Source organism: Hermetia illucens, chromosome 4 (assembly GCF_905115235.1).
Source record: "Hermetia illucens chromosome 4, iHerIll2.2.curated.20191125, whole genome shotgun sequence".
In the NCBI taxonomy this organism is placed as follows: domain Eukaryota; kingdom Metazoa; phylum Arthropoda; class Insecta; order Diptera; family Stratiomyidae; genus Hermetia; species Hermetia illucens.
The window spans coordinates 120,089,170-120,112,006 of NC_051852.1; the positions used below are offsets into that span (position 1 = coordinate 120,089,170).

A 22,837-nucleotide genomic window follows, 5' to 3' on the forward strand; every position below is an offset into this window, starting at 1 on the left:
AAAAAAGATCACCAGCGCGATACTTATAACACTATATTCCTATATCTAAATATATTTTTCAGCATTTTTCAACCAAATATCGAATGATGAACCAAAATAGTACAATTAAAGCAATACAGTTTTATACGAAACCCTAACATTGCACTTTACCCCATAATTATTCTAATCAAATACTAACACGGTATGAATGACGAATATTCTTAAATTATATTTTCCAAAATTGGATAAGAAAAAGGCGAAGTTCTCAAATAATTATATCAGTTGCAAAGCACCTGTTACAAACACAGGAACTAATCCTAGCAAGGAACCCCAAGTCATAGTTAATTAAGTAATTAGGAAATTTATACTTAGAGTTGCAAAATGGTCTTCGATATCAGTGTTAATTGCCCACTATTCGGAAAATATAGATTTGAATTTTTATCTGCTTTATGTGGTAAGTATGGTGCGCTGCTACTGCATGGAGCGATTTGGTTCTATATTTTTAAGATACTCCAATGTAATTCGTGAACAATTCGACTGCAATATAAAACAAACTCATTTATTAACTGCATTTCTGAGAAAACAGGATATTTAACAAAGTTCTCAACGTAATATGGGTTAAACTACTTCAAGATTTGAATGCTGAAACCTGCATACATAATTCAGCGTTTTCTAGGCTCGTTTGTGAAAACTGCTAACCGGAGTGAATAAATTTTACAGTCCTCATATTTGACTCTTGCGTTATCCAATTACCAATTTCAAATAAAAAGAGTCCTTTTGTAGATTTAATTCATACTTTTCTCGGATGATTAGTCCTGGTACTCTCGCTCCCCCGATTCGCTCCAGTTTCATCTAAAAAGTGCATCTAATGCTCTTGATTTTTTGACGTTCTACAGCATAGCATTCTGGTAATTCTCTATACGCTAAACCTCCTTACCTTACCTTACCCTCACCTACTATATATTAGTCCTTAGCTTCCCACAAACTAAATCGGTTAGCATTTTATTGCTATTGATGCTATTGGCGCTATTGCTGGCATAATGGGCAACTGAGTGAAAGGGGAATGGAGACATTAAGCAGCTGGGGTTTGGTTGCAATCCAGTGTAGTCAGCTGGTTGCAGACTGAAGCTTAAGCAAAAATGAACAGCTGACCAATACAAGAGTGTATTGGGTGAGATATGAAAAAGCAAATGAACACGAAGCCCAAAGTGTGAAACTTTCAGTTAATGGATACGTGGGTAAAATTTTTTACGAAAATTTATTTTGAAGGGTGGAAGAACAAGGATCATCTACATACATAACTAGAAATTAGTGACGAGGTGGAAAAGTAATAAAATTAACAAAATCCAAACTTCACTACTTTTAATTAGAAGTTTGTTTGTGAAGTGAAGTGAAGAAAATGATAAAAAGCTTAGTGTTCTGGAAGGAGAATGCAAAATGTGAAATATACAATATAAGCCGTGAATTTTTTGAATAAAGGAAGCCATCCTCCAAAATTTGAGAAGGTTGGTGTGATGTAATACAATATTTAAAACAGAAAAGAAGCCCACAAGCAAATTAATATGAAATTTAGTAAATGAAGCAAAAAGGGATTGTTGACCCAATGCAGACGTATCATCAGAGAGACTAGACATTCTGCAGTAAAAAACCTTTCTTATAATTAACTGAGTTCACCGCATGTTTGTTAATACTGACTTAATTTTCGAAAGTTATAGCTAGTCTTTTGAACTTTAGTTGTGCCTGAAATAAGAACCAACCATGAATTGTTTACTTCTTTCATTTTCATGAGGTTCCCGTAATGGCTTACCACTTATTCTTCTAACCAGTCGCCATGATTCAATAGTAGCGAAATAGAGTAAAAATATTTCAAGGGTCAAATTTAGTCGCGTATTTGTTTCGTTGAGTGTTCGTGTTATCAATGTAATGGTGATCAAGTGTGGTGAGCCTTCCATTCAATAAATTGTTGAAAAAAGACTGAGTTCTCTGCTTCACAGCGTGGACTTTTCCATTGCCTGGTTTGCTTTTGGCTATGTTCACTTGCTCAAAATTGCATTCAAGAGTACTCCCATTTGCAAACCGAATGTACATATTGTAAGTAAACTAAGTAAGTAAATAAAGAACCACTGTGTCCGAAGAGGAACTGAGTATTGTGGTAGCTGGCTTTTAAGTGTTTTCTCTCAAGCCATATTCTAATGATGAGAATAAGCCTGTGCGTTCAGGCTATATAACCCTGACATTGCAGCATTCCTACATTCTGTGTACCTCTGCTCACGCCTTGCATGTTACAACACACTCATTTCATTCGCAAGAATTTCAGCATGGTTCCGAAAGCACTGCAAACCCTCAGAGCCATCAGCCGATTAACCTTAGTCACTTGCTTTTTTCTCTGAGGATTTCCAAACGCCTTCACCCACAAAGGCGACGTGTAAGGCATAATGGATCTCATCAACCCGTCGACATTCAACAGCATTCCTGCAAGCGCGTACTTAACAGTCGGCTTAGAAACAACCACATACCAACCGACCCCAACCTCGCGGTATTTTTTCTTTCTACCATCCGTTATGAAGACCACTTCCGTTTTCTCATCCGCCAGCGTCAACCCGACCATTTCCAATCAGGTCTTCACCGCTCTTGCTGTCTCTGTCGCGGAAACAATCACATCCTCTGAGAGCTCTGCTGCAACAACTATAGCCAGCCTCCTCCAGGACGAGAAGCACAAATAATCCATTATACGTTCCGTAGCAGGAAACCCAGTACCGAAACCTATCGTACCCCCGCTGTGACGATATACTTTTTGGGACCCTCATTCCTCCCATACCAGAAAGTTCTCTCTGGGAGCTAATTCCCGGCCATATCATCAAATATCGAGAGCCAACACTTACCAGAATTGCGTCTTCAGTGGCTCACCAACGTTCACATTGCATCCACCGTGGAGTTGGCGCGTCGAAGCCCATACTGGTACTCGACAAGCCATTGCCGTTTTCGACGATGAGCATGTTGTTGATAACTCTTTCCGTCACCTTCCCCATTGTATCCAGCATGGAGATCGATATGATCCTGGATCTACAGGTGGGTTATTAAATTTGGGAAACATTTGTTCTTTCCACTGTGCAAAGGATATTCCTTATTTTAAACACGCCTCGAAAGTGTTGGCGAAAAGGTCAGGCCTAGTCTTCCTGGCAGTATCAATGCTCTGTCATGGCTACTATCCAGACCGTCCTAAAGTATTATTTCCCGCTCGGATGGGTAGAGTGTACCTACCAATCCTATCAGCAACAACAATTTTCAAATGTTTCCTACTTTCCAATGTTTTAGTGTTAGGTATGGTTCATTATCCCACCCTACACAATTGTCGGATATTGTCCCAATCTGTAAAAAGGTTTCATTACTACCCTGCGGACAGTATCCGCAGATACTCCTGATAGTAGTTTAGCTTGCAGGAACTTGTGAGTATTCTCACTGTGATGCTGAGGCTCTTCATACAGAGATTATATAATTCTGTGAACTCTTTGGATTGTATTTCCCCATAAGCATACTGGACTTTTCTTATTGTCGAGGCTATGAATTCGTCCCCGATTCCACAGAAGGGCTCCATTTCAGCGGAATCCCTGCTGCCTTCCTGGTCAGCTCATCGCTCATTGGCTTCTAACCCAATATAATCCGGAGGGCTCACAGTCCCCCATCTACTCCACCATGTTCCTAGTTTATTGCAGAACTAGAACTTCATTATTATGCTATCCGCCGGTATTATTCAGGATACCACGCGGAAGGAATATCAATTTTCTTTCGATTTAGGCAGCTCTCTACCTCATTGATACATCATGAAGATTGCCCTTCTAGCCCGCATCTACATGGGAAGATTTAGAGGAGCCAAGCCCAGAAGACTTCCAAGGATGCCGTTGAGTACGTTCTCATTATCTTAGGGATACACATACAAACCAATCTTTAAAAAAGTTGGCTGACGGTTTTGTCCAGGGCAGAGGCAACTCATCAGACGCTGTCTCGCTTGCAGCATCGACAAAAAATTGACTTCAACCCAGTTTAGGTCTAAACATACAAGGATTTCACTTCAATGTAATTCGCCACTTTCAGTCACGCTGCTCTCAGGGCGGAGGCGAGTCAGCGTCTAAGAGCGAGGGTAAGATTTGTTTCGCACGGTTAAAGGGCTTTTGACAGCTGCCCTTATTGTGGCGAAGTTCCAGTTCCATCAAGGTACATCTCATACACGTTAATGAAGCCTCTTTTGGGGTGTGACCATTGCCTCTAGTTCCAACTCGTTGCTAATATCACCTCCAACCTCTAAATGAACCATGTTAATGTTCAAGTATCTTACATAGGCCTCCCAATCTGCTCTCCTAAAATTCCTTATTATTCTTTTGCCCCCAACGTCGAATCTTATTGTCCTGTGGTCCGACCTAGAGGCTTCCCAAAACTCCCCAGTTCAGAAACTCTAAAAGACATATATCTATATTTCAATAGATTTAAAAATAATACAATCCCTTGATTTTGGTTTCTTCTTAATTGTTGGCTACGAATCTGCTCCCGATACTTAAGCCAAAACTATTCCAATGTCATCCTTGGAAATTATCCTTGTAATTACTGCAAATACAACTTTTGAATGGTAGAGGACCCTAAGCTACCTTAGTCCTGGACATTGGTTTCATCAAGGTTTTGAACGCCTCTGCAATGTAGAAGTATAGTGTTCGATCTCTGATATGACCCACTGTTCACCTTGAGCCTTGGCAGCTCAAGGTCTAAATCATCCTGAATCTGTTTCTCAACAGGCAGCCGGTCTACCCCTTTATTCACTACTGCCTTTCAGCCTTCATAATTTCTTCGATTCACTCAGGATTCTCAATCGATTTTCCACCCAATGTATTATCCTCCGAAGTAACCTTCTTCTGTTTTCCCTTGTGCACATGTGCCGGGGTTACTTTTGATAATCTCCACGTAGCGGTCGTCCACCAATAGTTTTCATTTGCCATCCGCTCTGTTTCTAAATGCTCCCCAGAACCGCGTGCGAAGATCTTTATTTTGAAAAATTACATAAGAGATCCAGAAAATTCTCCGTTTCTATCGCTGCGGCTTACATGTCATCATGTATGCCCCTGGTATATCATCCTCAGTGTTCATCGGCAGTTCTATTCCCTCCCAACCTGACAATTTAGGGACTATGGTCATGTGCCATACCGAAGTTTAATACGGTGCGCAGTCCACAGGAATAAGACCTGGACTCAAACGTATTCCACTGAACACAGGCTTAGCGGACTATCCTTTAATCTGATAACAATATTAAAATTCGCTCTGGTGCCTAAATTTTGTTATTATTGCTAATTTCGATATGGATCCTACAAGGCGTTTCCCAGGCTCTATGAGTTTCAATTTACACTTTGTCCCGGAACCTATACTACCTTATGATTGAAGCAATGAAACAACATAACTAAGCTTAAGCTTGGGAAACCGACTTATCACGTTGGTGTGTTTTTAAGGTTTTGTCTGTTTATCTGTCTGTCCGTCCGTCTGTCTGTCGCATCTTATATCTCTGAACGGTTACTTCTATTGATGCGATAAAAAGGTAAGACATTCATAACATAGTTCCACATCCAGTTTAAGGAGATCTCCATACATGTAAAAAGCGGTTGTAGTTTTATAGGGTTTCAAATGAAAGGTCTAGTTAGTTCTTTCCTAAGCCGGCATTAGATTTGACATCGGTTGTAATGGGGAGTGCGGGGGCCCAAAACAAAACTAACTATCTAGGCTTCGAAATACTCCCCATACCGATATCCGATTAAATAAAGTTAATAGTAGTATATTATCATATTTATCATAGGTATATTTTCTAGAAATTGACTGGGAACCCCCTAAAGTTCACTCTAGAATAATCAACTATTGTAGCAATATAGGCTATACTATAGAGCATGATTTCCCAAGTTTGGTAGAAATCGCATTATTACTAGCAAAGTTACAATAGGTCAAAATTGTCATGGCTTAAAATGTTACTACCATTCTAAATGGAATGGTCTAACAAACCCACACCTAAACATCACAAACTAGGTACAAATGGGACAAATCCCCATTCAAACATAATATATAAGCAACACACAAAACATTTCATACCTGAAGCGTTTAACTTTCGGTTCCCCACTTGTTTTTTACAAATGAAACTCAACGTATCAAAGCAAATCAAGCAAATATTCAGAATGCAAACAATATGCACATGCAGCATTAATATTGGATCTATTTTCTCCAGTTCATTTGCAAATTAGGCTCTCATGAGGACCCCACCCAACAACGTTTCTGCGGACAGTTGAGCACTTCGAGTGAACATCTCGCAAGGCATGCTGATCCCACATTTCCCGAAACATCCATCGCTGGCAATAGGTGTTGAGACGACCAGAAAACCATGTTATCATCACCATAGAAGAAGAATGAAATACCCCCAGGGCTCAAAAAACAATGCAGCTCTGGAACAGAGTCATAGTCATGTTAACCGTCTTTATTGCCAGTGGTAGTTCATCATGAGCCCCCCCCTCCCTCCATTCTCCACAAATTTAGAATACCTGATTGCGAGATAACCTTGTGATGCTCAACCTGGATATTGTTAATTCAATCATTGTTACCTCGTCTTAAATTACGTTCTATAATCTGACTGACAAATACTAGAAGGACTATGCGATGACCTTTCAAATGACCACTTCTGTGTATCTTTCATACTCCCATACTTTGTCTCGTCAAATACCATAGGAAACAACACTTGGTGAAATTATGCAGGATTTGTACATTTCAACCTACCCTACTTGAATTTCAGTGTCGACAGCAGATACTTGACAAATAACAATCTGTCATTCAACAAATTATTAAGGAGCTTCTGGAACAGTCTACCTACTGCGTTCAACAGACTGACGACTTATATGTCCTTGCGGTGTGTTCTAAAGAGGAGGAGAAACCACCTAAACACATTAAGACCAGACTCAACCGTTGACTAAAAATCGGTGTCGATTCGTCCCTGCTTCACCCATACTTGAATACTATACTCACTCGGAATAGAGCTGATAATATTTACTACTACTACACATGAAAGGGTTATTTAGGCTTGTTACTAACTCAGGGCATCCTGAGAGCTGATTCTTGGGAGAACGAGAATCGGTAAATCACATCGCACGAGAACGCAAGAGGAACTAAAATATGCGAAGAACCGTCCCACATTCTCGAAACCAGCTAGCAAGCGGAAGACTTCAGCAGATATTAAGGTGCTAAAGATTTTGCACGGTCAATATTCGCCACATTTTCTGCTTTTTAAGATAGTTCCAAAATCTTGGTTATCTCTAATCAACCAAAATGGTCATTTTAGCTATCCAGAAATATCTTAAACCATCAAAAATAATGCATGACCCCTAGATGAACCGTCATAATAAAAAAAATATACCTAGAACCCTAGCGAGCCAAGGTATTCAAAATACTAAAGATGACATACAAAAACGGATAGTTCAGTTCAACCATCAGTCGAACAAAATGAATGAATATTTAATTCAGCAGTAACTTCCCTAAGCAAAAGGATTACTCAGTCAAATTTTACGTATTACTCTTAAACCTCATCTATTGAATATTCAGGGTGAACTATTTTCTATTCCAGCAAATATCATAGCTATCGCCCATGGAGCAGGGATAGCCTGGCTATCACCAACTCTTTTGCTCCTACAATCTGAAGATACCCCTCTAGCATCGGGAGCACTTGACGTCAACGAAGCGTCATGGCTGGGATCACTTTTGTGCGTTGGAGGATTCGCAGGAAATCTGGGATTCGGTTTCATTGCAAACCGATGGGGCAGGAAAAGAGCGCTTTCTCTTATAGCATTTCCCCAAATGGTAAGAAATTATTATCTGAAAAGCCATTATAACCCCAGAGAGTTCATTTGAAACCTTATTTCGTCCCTGGTTCATAGTGCTTCTGGATTATCGTTACTTTTGCAAATGACATAAGGTTTCTCTATGCAGGCAGAGTATTAGCGGGCATGACAGGCGGAGGGTGCTTTGTAACCATCCCTCTCTACATTTCTGACATTGCTTCAAAGGAGTAAGTTTTTGAAAATTGTCCTTTCTGAATCCAATGTATTTTCAAGATATTAATTTTTTTCTTCAGGATTCGCGGCAGTTTAGGATCAATATTAATGTTAGCGGTAAACTGTGGCGTATTGGTTGGATACTCTGTTGGATCATACTTACCATACACTGTAGTTCCGAAAGTCACTATTATTTTCCCGGTCGTGTATCTTTGCCTAATATTATTTTTCCCAGAAACTCCACAATTTTTACTACTCAAAAATAATCTGGATGGAGCCAAGGCATCACTTTGCTTCTACCGCAACATTGACCCGAAAAGTTCCACAAGAGAAGTGGTTCAGAGAATAGAGAAGGAAATCGACGAAATGAGAAGCGCAATGGGAAATACACCAACAAAAGAGGCATCCTTCAAAGATTTTGGTAAGTGGTGGTATCTTTTCAGGGATTTTTTTTTTTATTTTTAATCCCGCCAGTGAATATCCTTTCGATTATTCTACTGAATTTAAACTTTCAATTTTACTTACAGCATCCAAGGACGCACTTAAAGGTATGCTACGAGGAGTCGGCTTAGTAGGGGTCAACATCTTCAGTGGAATTTTCCTCATTGTTAATTACAACGCAACAATATTCAAAGCAGCTGGAATCAATATTGCGCCCAACGATGCAACGCTTATTGTAGCAGTTTCACAGATAGCTGGCACGTATCTGTCGACGCTTATAGTAGAACGTTTCCGCCGAAAAACTTTACTCATCCTTACCACGGCCACAGCAGGATTAGCTCTCACAATAATGGGAACCTCAACATATCTGTCCCAATTTTACGACATGTCTGGGTTATCTTGGTTACCTGTAGCAAGCTTGTCGTTTATGGTCTTCGCAGCATCTTCTGGATATATTCCTCTTACTTTTGTTGTCATGAATGAAGTGATACCAAGACCGGTGAGTTATTTTTTTTGTATTTGTCTTTAATATAACTGTCTTGTCAATTTTTAACCTCATCATTCAAATCGGTCAACTATCTGTCATACACGATTTATTTGGAAACGGTTACCTATTTTTTGTTGAGGATGCTGGGAGTCCTGAGTCCACACCCACTTAGTGACAGACCGAACCACTTGGGAAGCAAGTTACTTCCTCTTTTGTAGTTCACGGACTCCTCTTTTTTAAGTTAAACCCAAATTTTCAAAAAAGAACCAAAAAGTTGACTGACGGTTTCGTCCAGAGCAGAGGCAACTCATCAGACGCTGCCTCACCTCTGCCCTGGGAGCAGCGTGACCGAAAGTACCGACAGATGGTAATTGCTCCACTTAAATATACCTATTGATATAAAATTTGGTTGGGATGTTGAAACGTTGAATCCTTATACATACTGGCAATGTCATAGTATTACGTCGAGCTTAGGTGGGATTCCCATACATGTAAAAGAAGGTAAAGATACATTTACCAATTTTGACTCTCCAAAGATCACTAAATGGTGTTCAATGCACCATTGCCAGCAGCACATTGACCACAGAATCTTCGAATTTAAACCTTCGGTGGTTAATAATAATAATAATCGTTAGCGTAACAATCTATATTGGATCTGGGCCTTGAACTGTGTTAAAGCACTTAATTCAAGATCGTAACGGTACACTACAGGATTACAGTACCCTGTAAGAGACAATGTGGTCAGCATTGCGCTCGCCCGAGATTATTACCCTAATTTGACTCAGGTACTCATTCACAGCTGAGTCGACTGATATCCGACGTCAAATAACGTTGGGTCCTAACTGAAATTAGTTGACAAGATAATGAGTGAATGATGAAGCCAAATGCGCTATAGTTATATTATTTTCAAAAAATCAGATCACCTGAACGAGATAGTTTTTGGAGTTACTTTTGAGGATTTAAATTTAGTGCTGTCAACGACTGAGATCTAGAATCCAATGTTTTGGACATTCCAGCTTATTTGTATCTAGTAGCCAAGATCATCATCATCAACGGCGCAACAACCGGTATCCAGTCTAGGCCTGCCTTAATAAGGAACTCCAGACATCCCGGTTTTGCGCCGAAGTCCACCAATTCGATATCCCTAAAAACTGTCTGGCGTCCTGACCTACGCGATCGCTCCATCAAAGACAGGGTCTGCCTCGTCTTCTTTTTCTACCATAGATATTGCCCTTATAGACTTTCCGGGTGGGATCATCCTCATCCATACGGATTAAGTGACCCGCCTACCGTAACCTATTGAGCCGGATTTCGTCGTTATGTAGGCTTCGGGGGATTCTTCTCTCTGATTCGTAATTCTTCTTGCTAAGAACCCAAGTCTCCGAAGAATCCATGAGGACAGGCAAGATCATTGGCTTGTACAGTAAGAGCTTTGACCCTATGGTGAGACGTTTCGAGCGGAACAGTTTTTGTAAGCTGAAATAGGCCCTGTTGGCGGACAACAACCCTGCGCGAATTTCCTCATCGTAGCTGCTCTCGGTTGTGATTTTCGACCCTACATAGGAGAAATTATCAACGGTCTCAAAGTTGTATTCTCCTATCCTTATTCTTCCTGTTTGACCAGTGCGATTTGATGTTGTTGAGTGGTTCGTTTTCGGTGCTGACGTTGCCACCATATATTTTGTTTTGCCTTCATTGATGTGCAGCCCAAGATCTCGCGCCTCTCGCCGCCTGCTCGATCTGGATGAAGGCAGTTTGTATGTCTCGGGTGGTTCTTCCCATGATGTCGATATCGTCAGCATAGGCCAGTAGTTGGGTGGACTTAAAGAGGATCGTATCTCTTGCATTTACCTTATCACTTTCTCAAGGGCCAGGTTAAAGAGGACGCATGATAGGGCATCCCCTTGTCGTAGACCGTTGTTGATGTCGAATGGTCTTGAAAGTGATCCTGCTGCTTTTATGTGGCCTCGCACATTGGTCAGGGTCAGCCTAGTCAGTCTTATTAATTTCGTCGGGATACCGAATTCTCTCATGACCGTGTGCAGTTTTATCCTGGCTATGCTATCATAGGCGGCTTTAAAGTCGATGGATAGATGGTGCAACTGTTGTCCACATTCCAACAGTTTTTCCATCGCTTGCCGCAGAGAGAAAATCTGATCTGTTGCTGATTTGCCTGGAGTGAAGCCTCTTTGGTATGGGCCGATGATGTTCTAGGCGTATGGGGCTATCCGGCCTAGCAAGATAGCGAAGAATATCTTATAGATGGTAATCAGCAACGTAATACTCCTATAATTGCTGCACTGTGTGATATCTCCCTTTTTATGTATGAGACAGATAATGCCTTGTTGGCGATCGTCAGGCATTGATTCGCTGTCCCATACCTTGAGCATCAGTTGATGAGTCACTTGGTGTAGCTGGTCGCCTCCATATTTAACCAATTCGGCTATAATTCCATCGGCCCCAGGCGACTTATGATTTTTTAGCCAATGAATTGCATGGCCTGTTTCTCATAAATTTGATGGTGGCAGTATTTGTCGGTCGTCTTCAGTTGGCGGGACCTCCAACTCGCCGATGTTCTGGTTATTCAGTAGTTCATCAAAATACTCAACCCATCGCTCCAATATGCCCATTCTGTCGAAAATCAGATTTCCCTCTTTGTCTCGGCAGGATGAGCATCGAGGTGTATAAGGTTTCATCCTGCTGACTTGTTGGTAAAACTTGCGCGCCTGGTGCGGTTGCTCCCTGTACTTTTTTAGGTCTAGTAGTCAACAACTGTAACAAAAGACTTGGCGTTCAATTAAACTGTTTTCACCCGAACACCAAATTTGCTGGAAATTTCGGTGTGAATTGACAAAGCACTTGTGAGTTGGGATTTACGAACACACTCAAAGTTTGCCCTGCTTGTCGGAAAAGGTGTTTAAAAAGAATATAAATTTGTAGACTAGCAACCTACAAATATTGAAGTTTTACTGCTACCGAAAGATAAATAACTCCTCGAATAATGACTGACCTGCCAAAGACCTGGAAAGCCGAGTGGTAGCAGACGCCAATCCGATGTCGGGTTGCTTCTTGCGGCTACCGCAAGACACGCTCTCTTGACCTGGAAGCCGATTTCTGACTGACCGCAAGATTCCGATCCAGATTAAGGAGCACCACAATTTTAAAATGCTATGCATCAACGGAGACTTCCGATGTAGTGGATAAAGATACTTTCTACGAGCATTTATACGATGTTCAAGAGTGTCTTCCTAAAAGTGGCATTGTAATCGTGATAGGTGATCTGAATGCCAAGGTGGGCTCTGACAAGCATGGTCTTGGCGACCGTAACGAAAATGGTAGGAGATTTGTGGATATCTGTAGCTCCCACCGTGGCATGCCATAAGGCCAATTGGATTTCAACTGCCCGACACCATACGAGTAATCAGATTGACCCCTTTACGATCAGCAGTAGATTCAGGGATTATCTTCTGGATGATTCAGCCGTCGTTCGACAGTGTGGGAGCTATCTTACTGATGGAACAGCAGATATACTGAGTAATCCACCAGAGAATATCGATGAGGACTGGGCCGTCCTCAAAAATGCTCTTTTCTCAGGTGCGTGGCTAGGCCACGCCATAAGACAGAAGATCTGGCTGACTTTGGAATTGAGGAAACAGATCAATGAATGAGTGACATTGTAAGCTTTATTTACAGCTGCGAATGATGGCGAGCATGATGCACTCGAACTCCGATACCGCGTGAAATCCCCGTCGTGACAAAAGAAAATTTGTTACTGCGCTAGCTAAAAAAGCAGAACATTGTATAGAACACAATCATTTGTGAAGTTTATACCGCATCACGAAAGAACCAGGATATAATTGCAAACCTTTCAATGGTACTGAGGAGGACGTTAACGGTCGACTCTTTATTCAGAATGAAAAGCCACTGATGGGGTAGAATGAACACCACGATTGGTAACCGTATCACATCCGTATTGATATCATTCATTTGCCTGCAGAGCAGACAATTGGGCCTTTCATCACAATCTTTAAAAATGTGACCTTTTCTCCTCCGCTTAGAAAATATCCTCGTTTGTAGTAATCTCGTCAATGTCCTTACATTCAATGACTACTTGATTTCTACTCAGTGACGACTCAATTTTCTTCTGCAGATGTTCTGACATTTCACCTGGTTCAAATTTAAGCGGTAAGTCGCCCTTCTGTGCCCGGCTTATACGGTTCACACTTTCACCTAGACCCGTCAACGAGGTGTCCTACAATGCTCTTGCCGTCTTTTGCCGTGGGAACTGGTAGTTTTCCCTTGGACAACTTTCTTTCTTTACCCGGAGGCGTTTTTCCAATTTTTATTTTTGGCTTCGTGAAGGAACGAGAATCCTTCCCCATTGGACTCTCTGAAACCTTTACCGGGCTCCGGAGTTTAAGGGGGTCTGCACACCTGGGATGAAATTTTTTTTCATCGAATATGGTCATGTGGAGTATCGTCTCGATCAGAAGTTTTCAATAATGACCTTAGAGAAAGGGCAGGAGTTAGAAAGTGGTTGTTTCTGTCGCGAACCCATTCTCAACCCCAACCCAATCGAAAAACCCGAAAAAAATCACGAAGTTACCAGTGTGCCCCCATATCGATATCTATTGAAATGAAGTTAATAATAGTATATTAATATTATTTTTAGTCATTTACTGCAAACCCCGCTTAACTTCATCCTGGAATCATAAAGTACAGTAATATGGATTATAATATAATATAACTCACAATCCTACCAAGTTTGGTGGAAATCACAATATTACTAACAAAGTTATAGAAGGTTGAAGTTGTCGCTTCAGTCAAAATCCCGAATATCATAGTTTTACTTTCTCAACCCCGAATTGGACAACCCTCTATAATATGAAATACTTTCTATTTCTAGGTGAGACCGCTTGTGTCGAGCGTTTGCAATGCCGTCTTGAATACATTTGCTTTCGCATCCTTGAAACTCTTGCCGATGCTGATTGAGTATGCGGGTCTGCACGTCGTTGTGTGGATATGTGCTGCAATGTGCTTCCTTGGAGTACTTTTTAATGCCATATGTATTCCAGAAACTAGAGGAAAACTAATTTAATAATTAATTAGGCGAATAGCGAATAGAATTTAAATTAAATTTTATATTTAAGTTTAATTGTAAAATAATTTTTTTTATATTTTTGAATTATAAAATTTTTAATAAAAATATTTGAAAGTGTGTTTCCATTCTCCCCATTTATCCCTGAGTAATTGTGAACATTTTTATTTGTTTCTTGGTGAATTTCATCAGATTGACTTATCAAAAGATAAATAAGATAAAGTTAATATTCTTATGTCACAGAAGCTCAAGTCATACCCGGAATATAGCGGGCATTCACCCTAGCTATCTCGATCCAGGTCTCCGGGTATCCAACATAAAAAGCAAACAATTAATTACACGAATAGTTACCGTGGCTTCCACCGTGGACCACCGTAGTTTAGTTTTGATAGTAAAAGTATGGTGTTTCTAGATTTAAGCTCTGACACTTATACGTGAACAAAGCCTAGTTCCGCTTCTTAATAAGGGCGTTTTCCAATGTTGCTGACACTCCAGTCCCATCATGGGGCTGATTGAATAGTATTTTGCAAAGGTATCCGAAATGTTATCCCCTGAAAAAACGCAGTTGCAGGTACCTAGCGTGATTCCACCGTATTGAATCCAGATGCCGAGTTCAAGCGGATTCAATATCTCTAAAAAAATTTCGAAATGATCGACGGACAGCTGGACGCCCCAAAACTTCATTAATTAATTATAATTCGCTTGTTCTTCAATCGTTTGTCGGTGGACCAGATTGTCTTAGGATCTTACGGTTGCATGTATTTCAGCTTGAAATACCTTACACAGTGTCACGAAAAAAGGAGCCCAATTCATGTTTTTATTTGACTCCTCCAAAACCTTGAACTGTTTTTGAGCCATCGGTATAAAAAACCTCAGGTTATACCGCCACGTACTGACCTGGTCCGACTTAATTTTTTCTGCGTTTGTGTCTTCTTCTTCTTTAGCCTTTGTCTCCTTCATCAGTAGCGGTAGCATTTTTCTCAGTCATTGACTTGGTCCGGAGAAAATTGAGAGATTGTCAGATCACCGCAGTTTTTCAATCGGCCTTTTGGTTTCCCATCGATATTCACCACAATCTTAGCTAGTGAGTTCTCATGAGCCCATGTTACATGAGTATATCATCGAAAAAGCCTTTCCCGCAATTTTCCCACGATCGATGTAATCCCACATCAACCACGGTTGTCCTCATTTCATCGCATATTAAGCCACTCATCCAACGCAGGATTTTTGTCTCCATTACTGCAAGGCGTCCTTTGATTTTCTCTGATACAGCACAACAGAACAGGGCGGATGACACTGCAGTTGATTTTTAGATTTGAAAAGCTCGTTAATGCGTTGATCACAAAGGACGGCAGAAGGGCTACTTCATTCAGACTGCATTAGTGACTGAGGCAATAGCATAGCTCGCCATCGGCTGGGGCCATTGATCCAAAATATTTAAATCATTCAGTTTTCAACAGGTCGCTGTCACCGACAGTGATAATGCCAGCTTCCTTAGCGCCAGTCATTAGAAACCGTATTTTATTCAGACACCGTCTCAGAACGTGCTGCAGAGGTGGTCATTCCACTTTTAAAAAAATTGCTCCAGATCAGCAATATGACAAGACACTAGGAACACATTATCTGTGAAGAATGTACGATGCTGGACGTTAGATATCCCGCCTAGAAGTACCCATGATAAGACAAAAGAGGAGTGGGGAATGAACATTTACTTGATGAATACCGACAAAGACACGTAGCGTTACTGATATACCTGCCACATTTTAAATATCCTACCTTCATATTTGCCGCTACATGTTTGTTCTAAAGAACCTTGCTTTTCTCGAATAACTTCCAATTTAAGGGCTATTCTCCCTACCTTTGGAAGGCAAAGAGCGTCCAAGGTGATCCTTTTTGTATATAGTACCATTGTGGTTTTGTTTTGTATTCACTGAAAGCCCATCCCTCGGGAAATAACTGTCAATCAAACCTACGTCCCACGCTATATTTGTATTCCCCTTTATGAGGTCTTAACCAATAGCTGATCGTGTATCAGCAACTCTTGCAATTCACCAGGCAATGAATCAATTTGAATACTTGATAGAAGTAGCTCCATGGGGCAGGGTTTTGTTGTTCCAATCCCCACCTGTTGTTTTACTAGGCAGCGTATATCCATTCAACTAAACTATCGTCAATACCATACTCTTTGCCAGCATGGTAATATTCTCCGTCAAGTGTCCATAAACACCCGCTATCTTGAAAACCACAGAATATAGAGCAGACTCATAGAACTCTCTAAACTGGTAACCATGTTTCCATTCAGCAGTATGACCTAAACATTTTCCCGTGAATGTGACACTCAGTCAGTATCTCCAAACATTTCAGCGGAAATGATATTAAAATGATCTGTCTGAAGTTCTTTAGGTTTGAAGCCCCGAAAAGACTCGCCAGAAATATATTTTCCATGGGCTGCTTTAATTGTTCTATGCCCTCCTTTAGCATTGGTCGTAGAAATCACCCTCCGTGCGCTAGAACAGAACGGACTATGTTGCTCTCTTAAGAAGACATCTCCAGGTAGACATAGGGCCCTCTACGTTCACCATTAGCCCACTACAAGGCGAACTGGAGCCTTATCCGCTGCTGATGTGATTTGCTCGAAGGAGCTCATCTTCAAATCGAGCATTAAGCTAAAATAATTAACTGCTGGTTTTAACTCTATAAACAACTCACCGATCGATATGGGACGCAAGGTTGGCATTCTCTTTCTAGTCAAGATTGCTACTTCGGGTTTTTTCAGCGTAAGGCTGAAACCAAGGGCAGTCATCCATCCACTTACCCGTCGTATCAATATGTCAAGTCCGCTTTGTGCCTGTTCAACAGTGCATCTGGCGACAAATCCCGCAACATCGTCTTCTTAACCGAATAGGGGCGAGTCTTCTATCGTAGAAAGCTTTTCAGGGGTTTGACCCTAGGATCATAATCTCCACTCTGCTGTGGCCCTCTAGAGTCCCATAGAGCAAGGCATAACCTTTCAGAAAATCCCTCAATATTCGCAAAGATAACTCGGTACGTGAACTCAGTTTTCTAATATTTCTAGCATATCTGTCTATCCAACGAAATCGAAGCATTTCTGACATCAACCGTTATCCGTCAATCTTTTCGAGCACTCTCCCGGCAATCTCAAGCACACACAGCGATCGGTATGCAGACTGCAGCTCAGGGCCGCCTTTTCCTTTGCTGATCACTTCGAGGCTCGCCACCTTCCAGTAACAAAGAAAAATGCCTTTCTTCCGGCAAGCGTTTAACTTCTGTCGAGATATTAGGAACTAACGCCTTCTTACTTTTCATAGTTAGAACTGCTTCTTCGAGCTTTTTCATTATGAAAAGCGGGCAGTCCTGGACGCCTTTCATGCTGGTGCCGTCAACCATTTCTAGAGAAAAATGATCGTATAATGCGGTCCATCTGGTCGCTACTAAGTATGCAAGATTTCTACAGACCTCCAATTTTCGGGTTGGCAAGTTTAACGCCCTATTTACCTCGTTGACTGGTTTCTGCCAGTCGTGAGCTTTACTTTTATTTATCGTGCCACGGAGTCTCCTTTTATTTGATCTTTACTTTGCCTTTGTGGTGCTTGCCTTCTCGCAGGCGTGTAAACGTTGCGCCAAACGCAGAGCTTATGACACTCTGTCGTAGGTTGGCAATTTCCGCCGTCCACCAGCACATAAAAGACTTCTCACAGCTGAGGCCCCTCCGGAAGCTTCACAGGGTATCGTTATCAGCTTCATCACTGAATTTACGGTAATGCCAGCCACAACGCTACCACCCGGCGAAGTGCCTCCAGCGTGACTTTGCCTATCCCAAGAGTTTCAACGAACCTCCCGATGCTCACCCTCGCAGCATTCTACGCACAAGGGTGGTCTCAGAATGGCGCACGCCGACAATTAGCATCAACCGCTTCGAACGCAATACTGGTGGTCGCTTGCCAAGAAATCTTCTAGAACGATTCACCCGTGCACGGCGCCAGTGATTCCGACGCAAAAGTTACGTCAGAAATGCTTCCTTTGCAGCCTAGGCATTGTTTAAGACTACTAGCCCAATTCTTGCCTGTGAAGTTTGGGTGGCGCATTTCCCATTCAAGGCCTTAGCATTAAAGTGACTTCCTATCATAATGTTGCCCTCCGTGCCCAAAACGGAGTCCTCAAGCGCACCGAACCTTCGCCGAAAGTCCGGCATCGTCTCATTCAAATCCAGACAAAGCCATTCCTTCGGCCTTCGGCAAGAACCCCAAATCGAATGCCATCCGGACCCCAGATGGCAGCAGGACCTGATAAGTCAAGATGCCTTGAAACTGAGTCCTTGTTCCGGCATTATTCGCTAATTACCACTAGATCAGCTTTTACCTCCACTGCAAACTGCACTAGCACGTGAGCGGTTGTATGGTAATTTGTAGCTTTGTATGGTAATTTGCTAGCCACGTCCTAGCCCTTTCTAATTTCTCCCTGAAGATTGTACACCGCCCCGAGCCCGCAGTCTGTGCAACGCGTCACGAACCTGGGGAAGAACGCAATACTCGCTTTTGTTGCTGCACTTTGCTTGATGACCTACCTGTTCGCATCTACCGCATGCTGTCCTCCTGTCGGATTCCTGGGAAGCTGCAGAAGTGTGTCCATAAACCAGACACCTGAAACACTTGTTAAGGGTTATCTGCATCCGTTATTGAGCTTCTTCGCGCGTTACTTCATAACCTCGATGATTCACACATGCGATACCTCTAAGAGCATTGATTACCTCTAGACATTCACACTTTATTGCGGCCCTCCACTTCGACTTTTTCTGTGAGACAGTCATGTTCTCGGATTTCTAGACAGCACATCTCTGCTCCACTGTCTTTGAGCTTCATCTTATAGCGGATTTCACTGAGTGCTGCCGCAAATAACTTGCCTTCCGTCGGCTTAATGAGCAAAGCCGATGGTCTAGTACTTCCTCGTCTTTTCTGTTAGTGATTTTCTGTTCGCAGCCTCCCTGTCTTTGAACAGGCAAGTTTCCAACAGCAGAACGTGTTGTTTCCCATTGTCCTGCTTTGCCTTCTTTTTATTGGCCCTAGAAACTACTTGGATAAAGTCCCCTTCAGACGCATCTTCCTGTTTCCGCTTTTTGTCTAGTTCACTTGCAGTCTGCAATGCATTTGATGTTTACAGTATTCTCAACTGGAAGTGCGGCTGTTTCTGCTTCTCACGCATCTTCCGCTGCTGTTCATTATCGGCTGTAAAAGCAAATGCGAATCGGTAGTTTCTCCAGTCCCAACAACCAATTTTGACGCCTTTACTAGCATTCTTATGAAGGAACGTCGCCAATCACAACGCTTCACCACTATCTCGCAATTCCTAATGAGCCTTTTCTCTTCGGCTACACTTCCACTCGGTTCCAGCCCGGGTCCACCAGCTCAGACAATGCAAAGCTCAGGTCTAATGACTTCGACTGGTTTTTTTCCGAGAATAAGAACATTGCAGGGTGCTAGAGATACCATCCCCGCACCGACAGCGGCGTCACTTTGCGAGACTTCATCTTTATTCGGGCGTTCCGATGCCACATTGGCTGTTTCAACCCTCACTGCGTCTTCCGATAGGCGTTGTAGTGAGCGAAGGATTTTACTGATGTGCCCAAGGGCATTCATCTTCTACCACTTCTGTGTTATTTCATCGATGTTTTGCTTTGTTTTATTTTTAATCTTCATGGGGTTTTTTACCAACGCATCGTACGCAAAAAAGTGGGCCGCAATAGTCAGTAAAGATGTGCCCTAGGAAGCAAAGCCCCCAGCCCAGTTCTCTGAAGCCTGACGCATAGTCGATTCCAGAACTTACGGACGGATCAGTACCCGCTCGAGACAATACCGTTGACTAATCCCGGTTCAATGCACAATACCCGACCAGGGTTCCGATACACCTGACAACTATCACCTTGGCAGAGCTTTCATCAACCCATCGACAACTCCAAAGATTCCCCGTATGTCCCAAAGTATACTGGTCATTCACGATTCGCTCTTCAACGAGACGCTTTCTCAAGATCACAACCTAGGGCGCAGGTATACTGCCAGTTAGGGGTCAGAACTACGTCAATCCCCATATCATGAGCGACTCGGTGCTGATATCACACTCAGCCGCTGATGAAACGCTATTGGAGAAGTATGCCGGAGTTAATTTGGTTGCCACCAGGGTATTCATTCCATCCTCAGTCAATGTTTTCAGGCAAACGTGGAACATCATAGGATGACTGTCCCTCCCCCCAAGCTGAAACCCTAGGGATCTACAAATTTGTCCTTTTTGACACTCATGAATTTTAACTGTCGTTGAATATTCCTGACGTTAATTCGCCAATAACTTAAATTCAGTGTTATCTGATCTCCTACCTTCTATTTTATTTCGTTTACTGTCTCCCATTTACCCATGTAATTTATATCATCCAATTCTAGCTGATAATGCGTAGTGTATACGTCAATCCTCCCCGACTGATAACGATCGGCGGGATCACAAGGAATAGCTATGAGTGAAATGTATATTTTAGAGATTTAAGCTTGGTTCCGGATAACAAGATACAATTGCCGTTAACGGGGAAGTAGTTGCTAACCGCGAGGTCCGCTTCATTCAAGTGTGGTAGTGGTGTATTTATTTAGTCCGCCCCTTGTTTTATCGGAAAAATACTTGGCAGTATCAATTGTCATCATTATTTTTTGTTCCTAGGAAAATTACATGCAAGGTTCAACAACTGGAATTAAATTTGAAATTGTTTTCTTTATTCCGGAAAGTGATAAGGAAAATAATGAAAATTCATAAATAAGATTAGAATTAAAGCCAGGTAACCAATGTGGGACGTCTGCCTTGATGACTGAGTCAAACAGCACGTGTTCATGGTCGATAAATTTAAGCCGGCTCAACGCCTTGGCGCGGCTTAGTCGAGACGAGAGTCATAACTCCACCTGTTGCATCAAAATGTATGGCTTCACCAGATTCGCGTAGGCAGCTGAAAAATGGACAGAGAAAATGAACCTCTGGTTCTACTATGAAATCATAACGAAGGGCATACCACCTCTTTTTGAACCGAACATCTATGGAGTGTTTCCCACAATACACAGGTACGACTGTGCTGTGACCTGTAAACTGGTACGGCTTTATCACTTGCAGTGACATCATCCCATCTGCCGTCAGGAAACATGTATGACCCCCTGGCCAAGGATCGATGGCAACTCCAAAACTTCTATCTCAAATCAGAGCTGAAATCGTGTTACGACTGTGTCCTAATATGCCGTTACTGCAACTTCAATTAAACGTATATGTTAGTGTTGTCAGACTTCACATCACTTTCGGATTATTGACCTGACCGACCCAAGACATCCACGATAAAGACTTCGTTTGGAACGTCGACGCAGCTCATAATGACAGAAAATTACTAGGCTTACTCAAATGATCAGTTTATTGCAACTACGCTATCCTGCATGAAACACCGGTGCATAAAATTCTGGACCCATTGTCTTGGTTCGGACGATAGGGCAAAAGCCACTTCGGACGTTTTAAAAGCGCAACATGCGTGAAGAATTAGTAGAACTTTTGCAGACCACTCCACTCCTCCCAACAATTTTCGATAACAGAAACGAAAGATATTGAGGTGAACTCCAGGGTTTGCCCGCCAGGCATACTGAACATGTTAAGTGGATTGCGACCGAAAGCACCTTCGGTGCCAGTATCCCAATCATGAATTTCACGAATGTTACTAAAAAAGTGGTTCGACAAACCATAAAGAAAAGGAAAGAGAGGGGGGAGCGGCGACTGACCTGGATCGGGTGAAGAATTTCAGGTTAAGAAGTTTATCAGTAGTCAGTGGACACATAGTATCAATCAACTTATTAGTTCGCCTACCGGGTATTACTTACTCTCTACCTAAAAAGAACACAGTGCCCCCCCTCTACAAATTCAGAACATTCATAATTAGTGAGATGATCAATGCGCACGTCGAAACCAACAGTGTGCTCTCCGAGGAGCTGCCAAGGTAAATCAAAGGATTACAAATCATAACTTATCATTGACTCGGACTTGTAGGAGGCAGGCAGCTACTATATCGATTTCATAGCGCCACACAGACCAAGCTAATCAATATCCTATGTCTGTATCGCACTCATCCAGAACTAGTAAAGTTTTTGACGATAGTCGTACTAGTACGCCCGCCTGAGTGTACCAATATATCAGAAACTTTCCGTATTCGGAGAGACATGTTCCAAGGGGATTCTTTAAGTCACCTTCGGTTTTGTATAGCACTGAATCCCATTTTATACATAGTTCCTGAATAATATTGACTGCATGATACACACCAGCTGATATACTTGATATGCTTAGATGATATCAAATTGGATGTTCATATTATAGTAGTCTATGCCATATACTTAACTTGCGCAGTCGTGATATTCGGATCGCATTTGGTTTAGACAAGTGTCATATCCAAGCTACCCGTAAAAGTCCGCAGTAACTGCATGCTAGATAGCTTTGGTAATTTTCACATCTGAGCTATGGCCCAGACTGACTTCTACAATACCTAGGAATTCTGCAAGGAGCTCATGCTTGCTTGCTCGCTACATCTGAAGCGAGTTCTGAAATCACACCTCTCAGGAAAGAACAAAATAAGCGCATTGAATGGGTTCGGCATCCCTTCACTGAGATATGGATTCGGAATATTACCATGGACAAAGACCGATTTGGTAAACGTTCAGCGGCAGATACGGACTACTATATCTAAGCTTCGAATGC

The 22,837-nt window shown here is 42.0% G+C and overlaps 1 protein-coding gene across 1 annotated transcript; it reads left to right on the plus strand.

Annotated features, from left to right (window-relative positions):
* Positions 1–236: 236 nt before the first annotated feature.
* On the plus strand, positions 237–14,106 carry LOC119654455 (facilitated trehalose transporter Tret1-like). The gene is made up of 6 exons (XM_038059866.1): positions 237–433; positions 7,613–7,845; positions 7,923–8,053; positions 8,120–8,460; positions 8,567–8,979; positions 13,874–14,106. The coding sequence occupies exons 1-6, from the start codon at positions 361–363 to the stop codon at positions 14,063–14,065; spliced, it is 1,383 nt and encodes a 460-aa protein (XP_037915794.1). The 5' UTR covers positions 237–360; the 3' UTR covers positions 14,066–14,106.
* Positions 14,107–22,837: the final 8,731 nt, after the last annotated feature.

Coding starts and splice junctions, on each gene's coding strand:
- LOC119654455 (XM_038059866.1), top strand. CDS start 361: ATGGTCTTCGATATCAGTGTTAATTGCCCACTATTCGGAAAATATAGA. Junction 434..7,612: donor ATTTTTATCTGCTTTATGTG/GTAAGTATGGTG, acceptor TTTCTATTCCAG/CAAATATCATAGCTATCGCC. Junction 7,846..7,922: donor TTATAGCATTTCCCCAAATG/GTAAGAAATTAT, acceptor CCTGGTTCATAG/TGCTTCTGGATTATCGTTAC.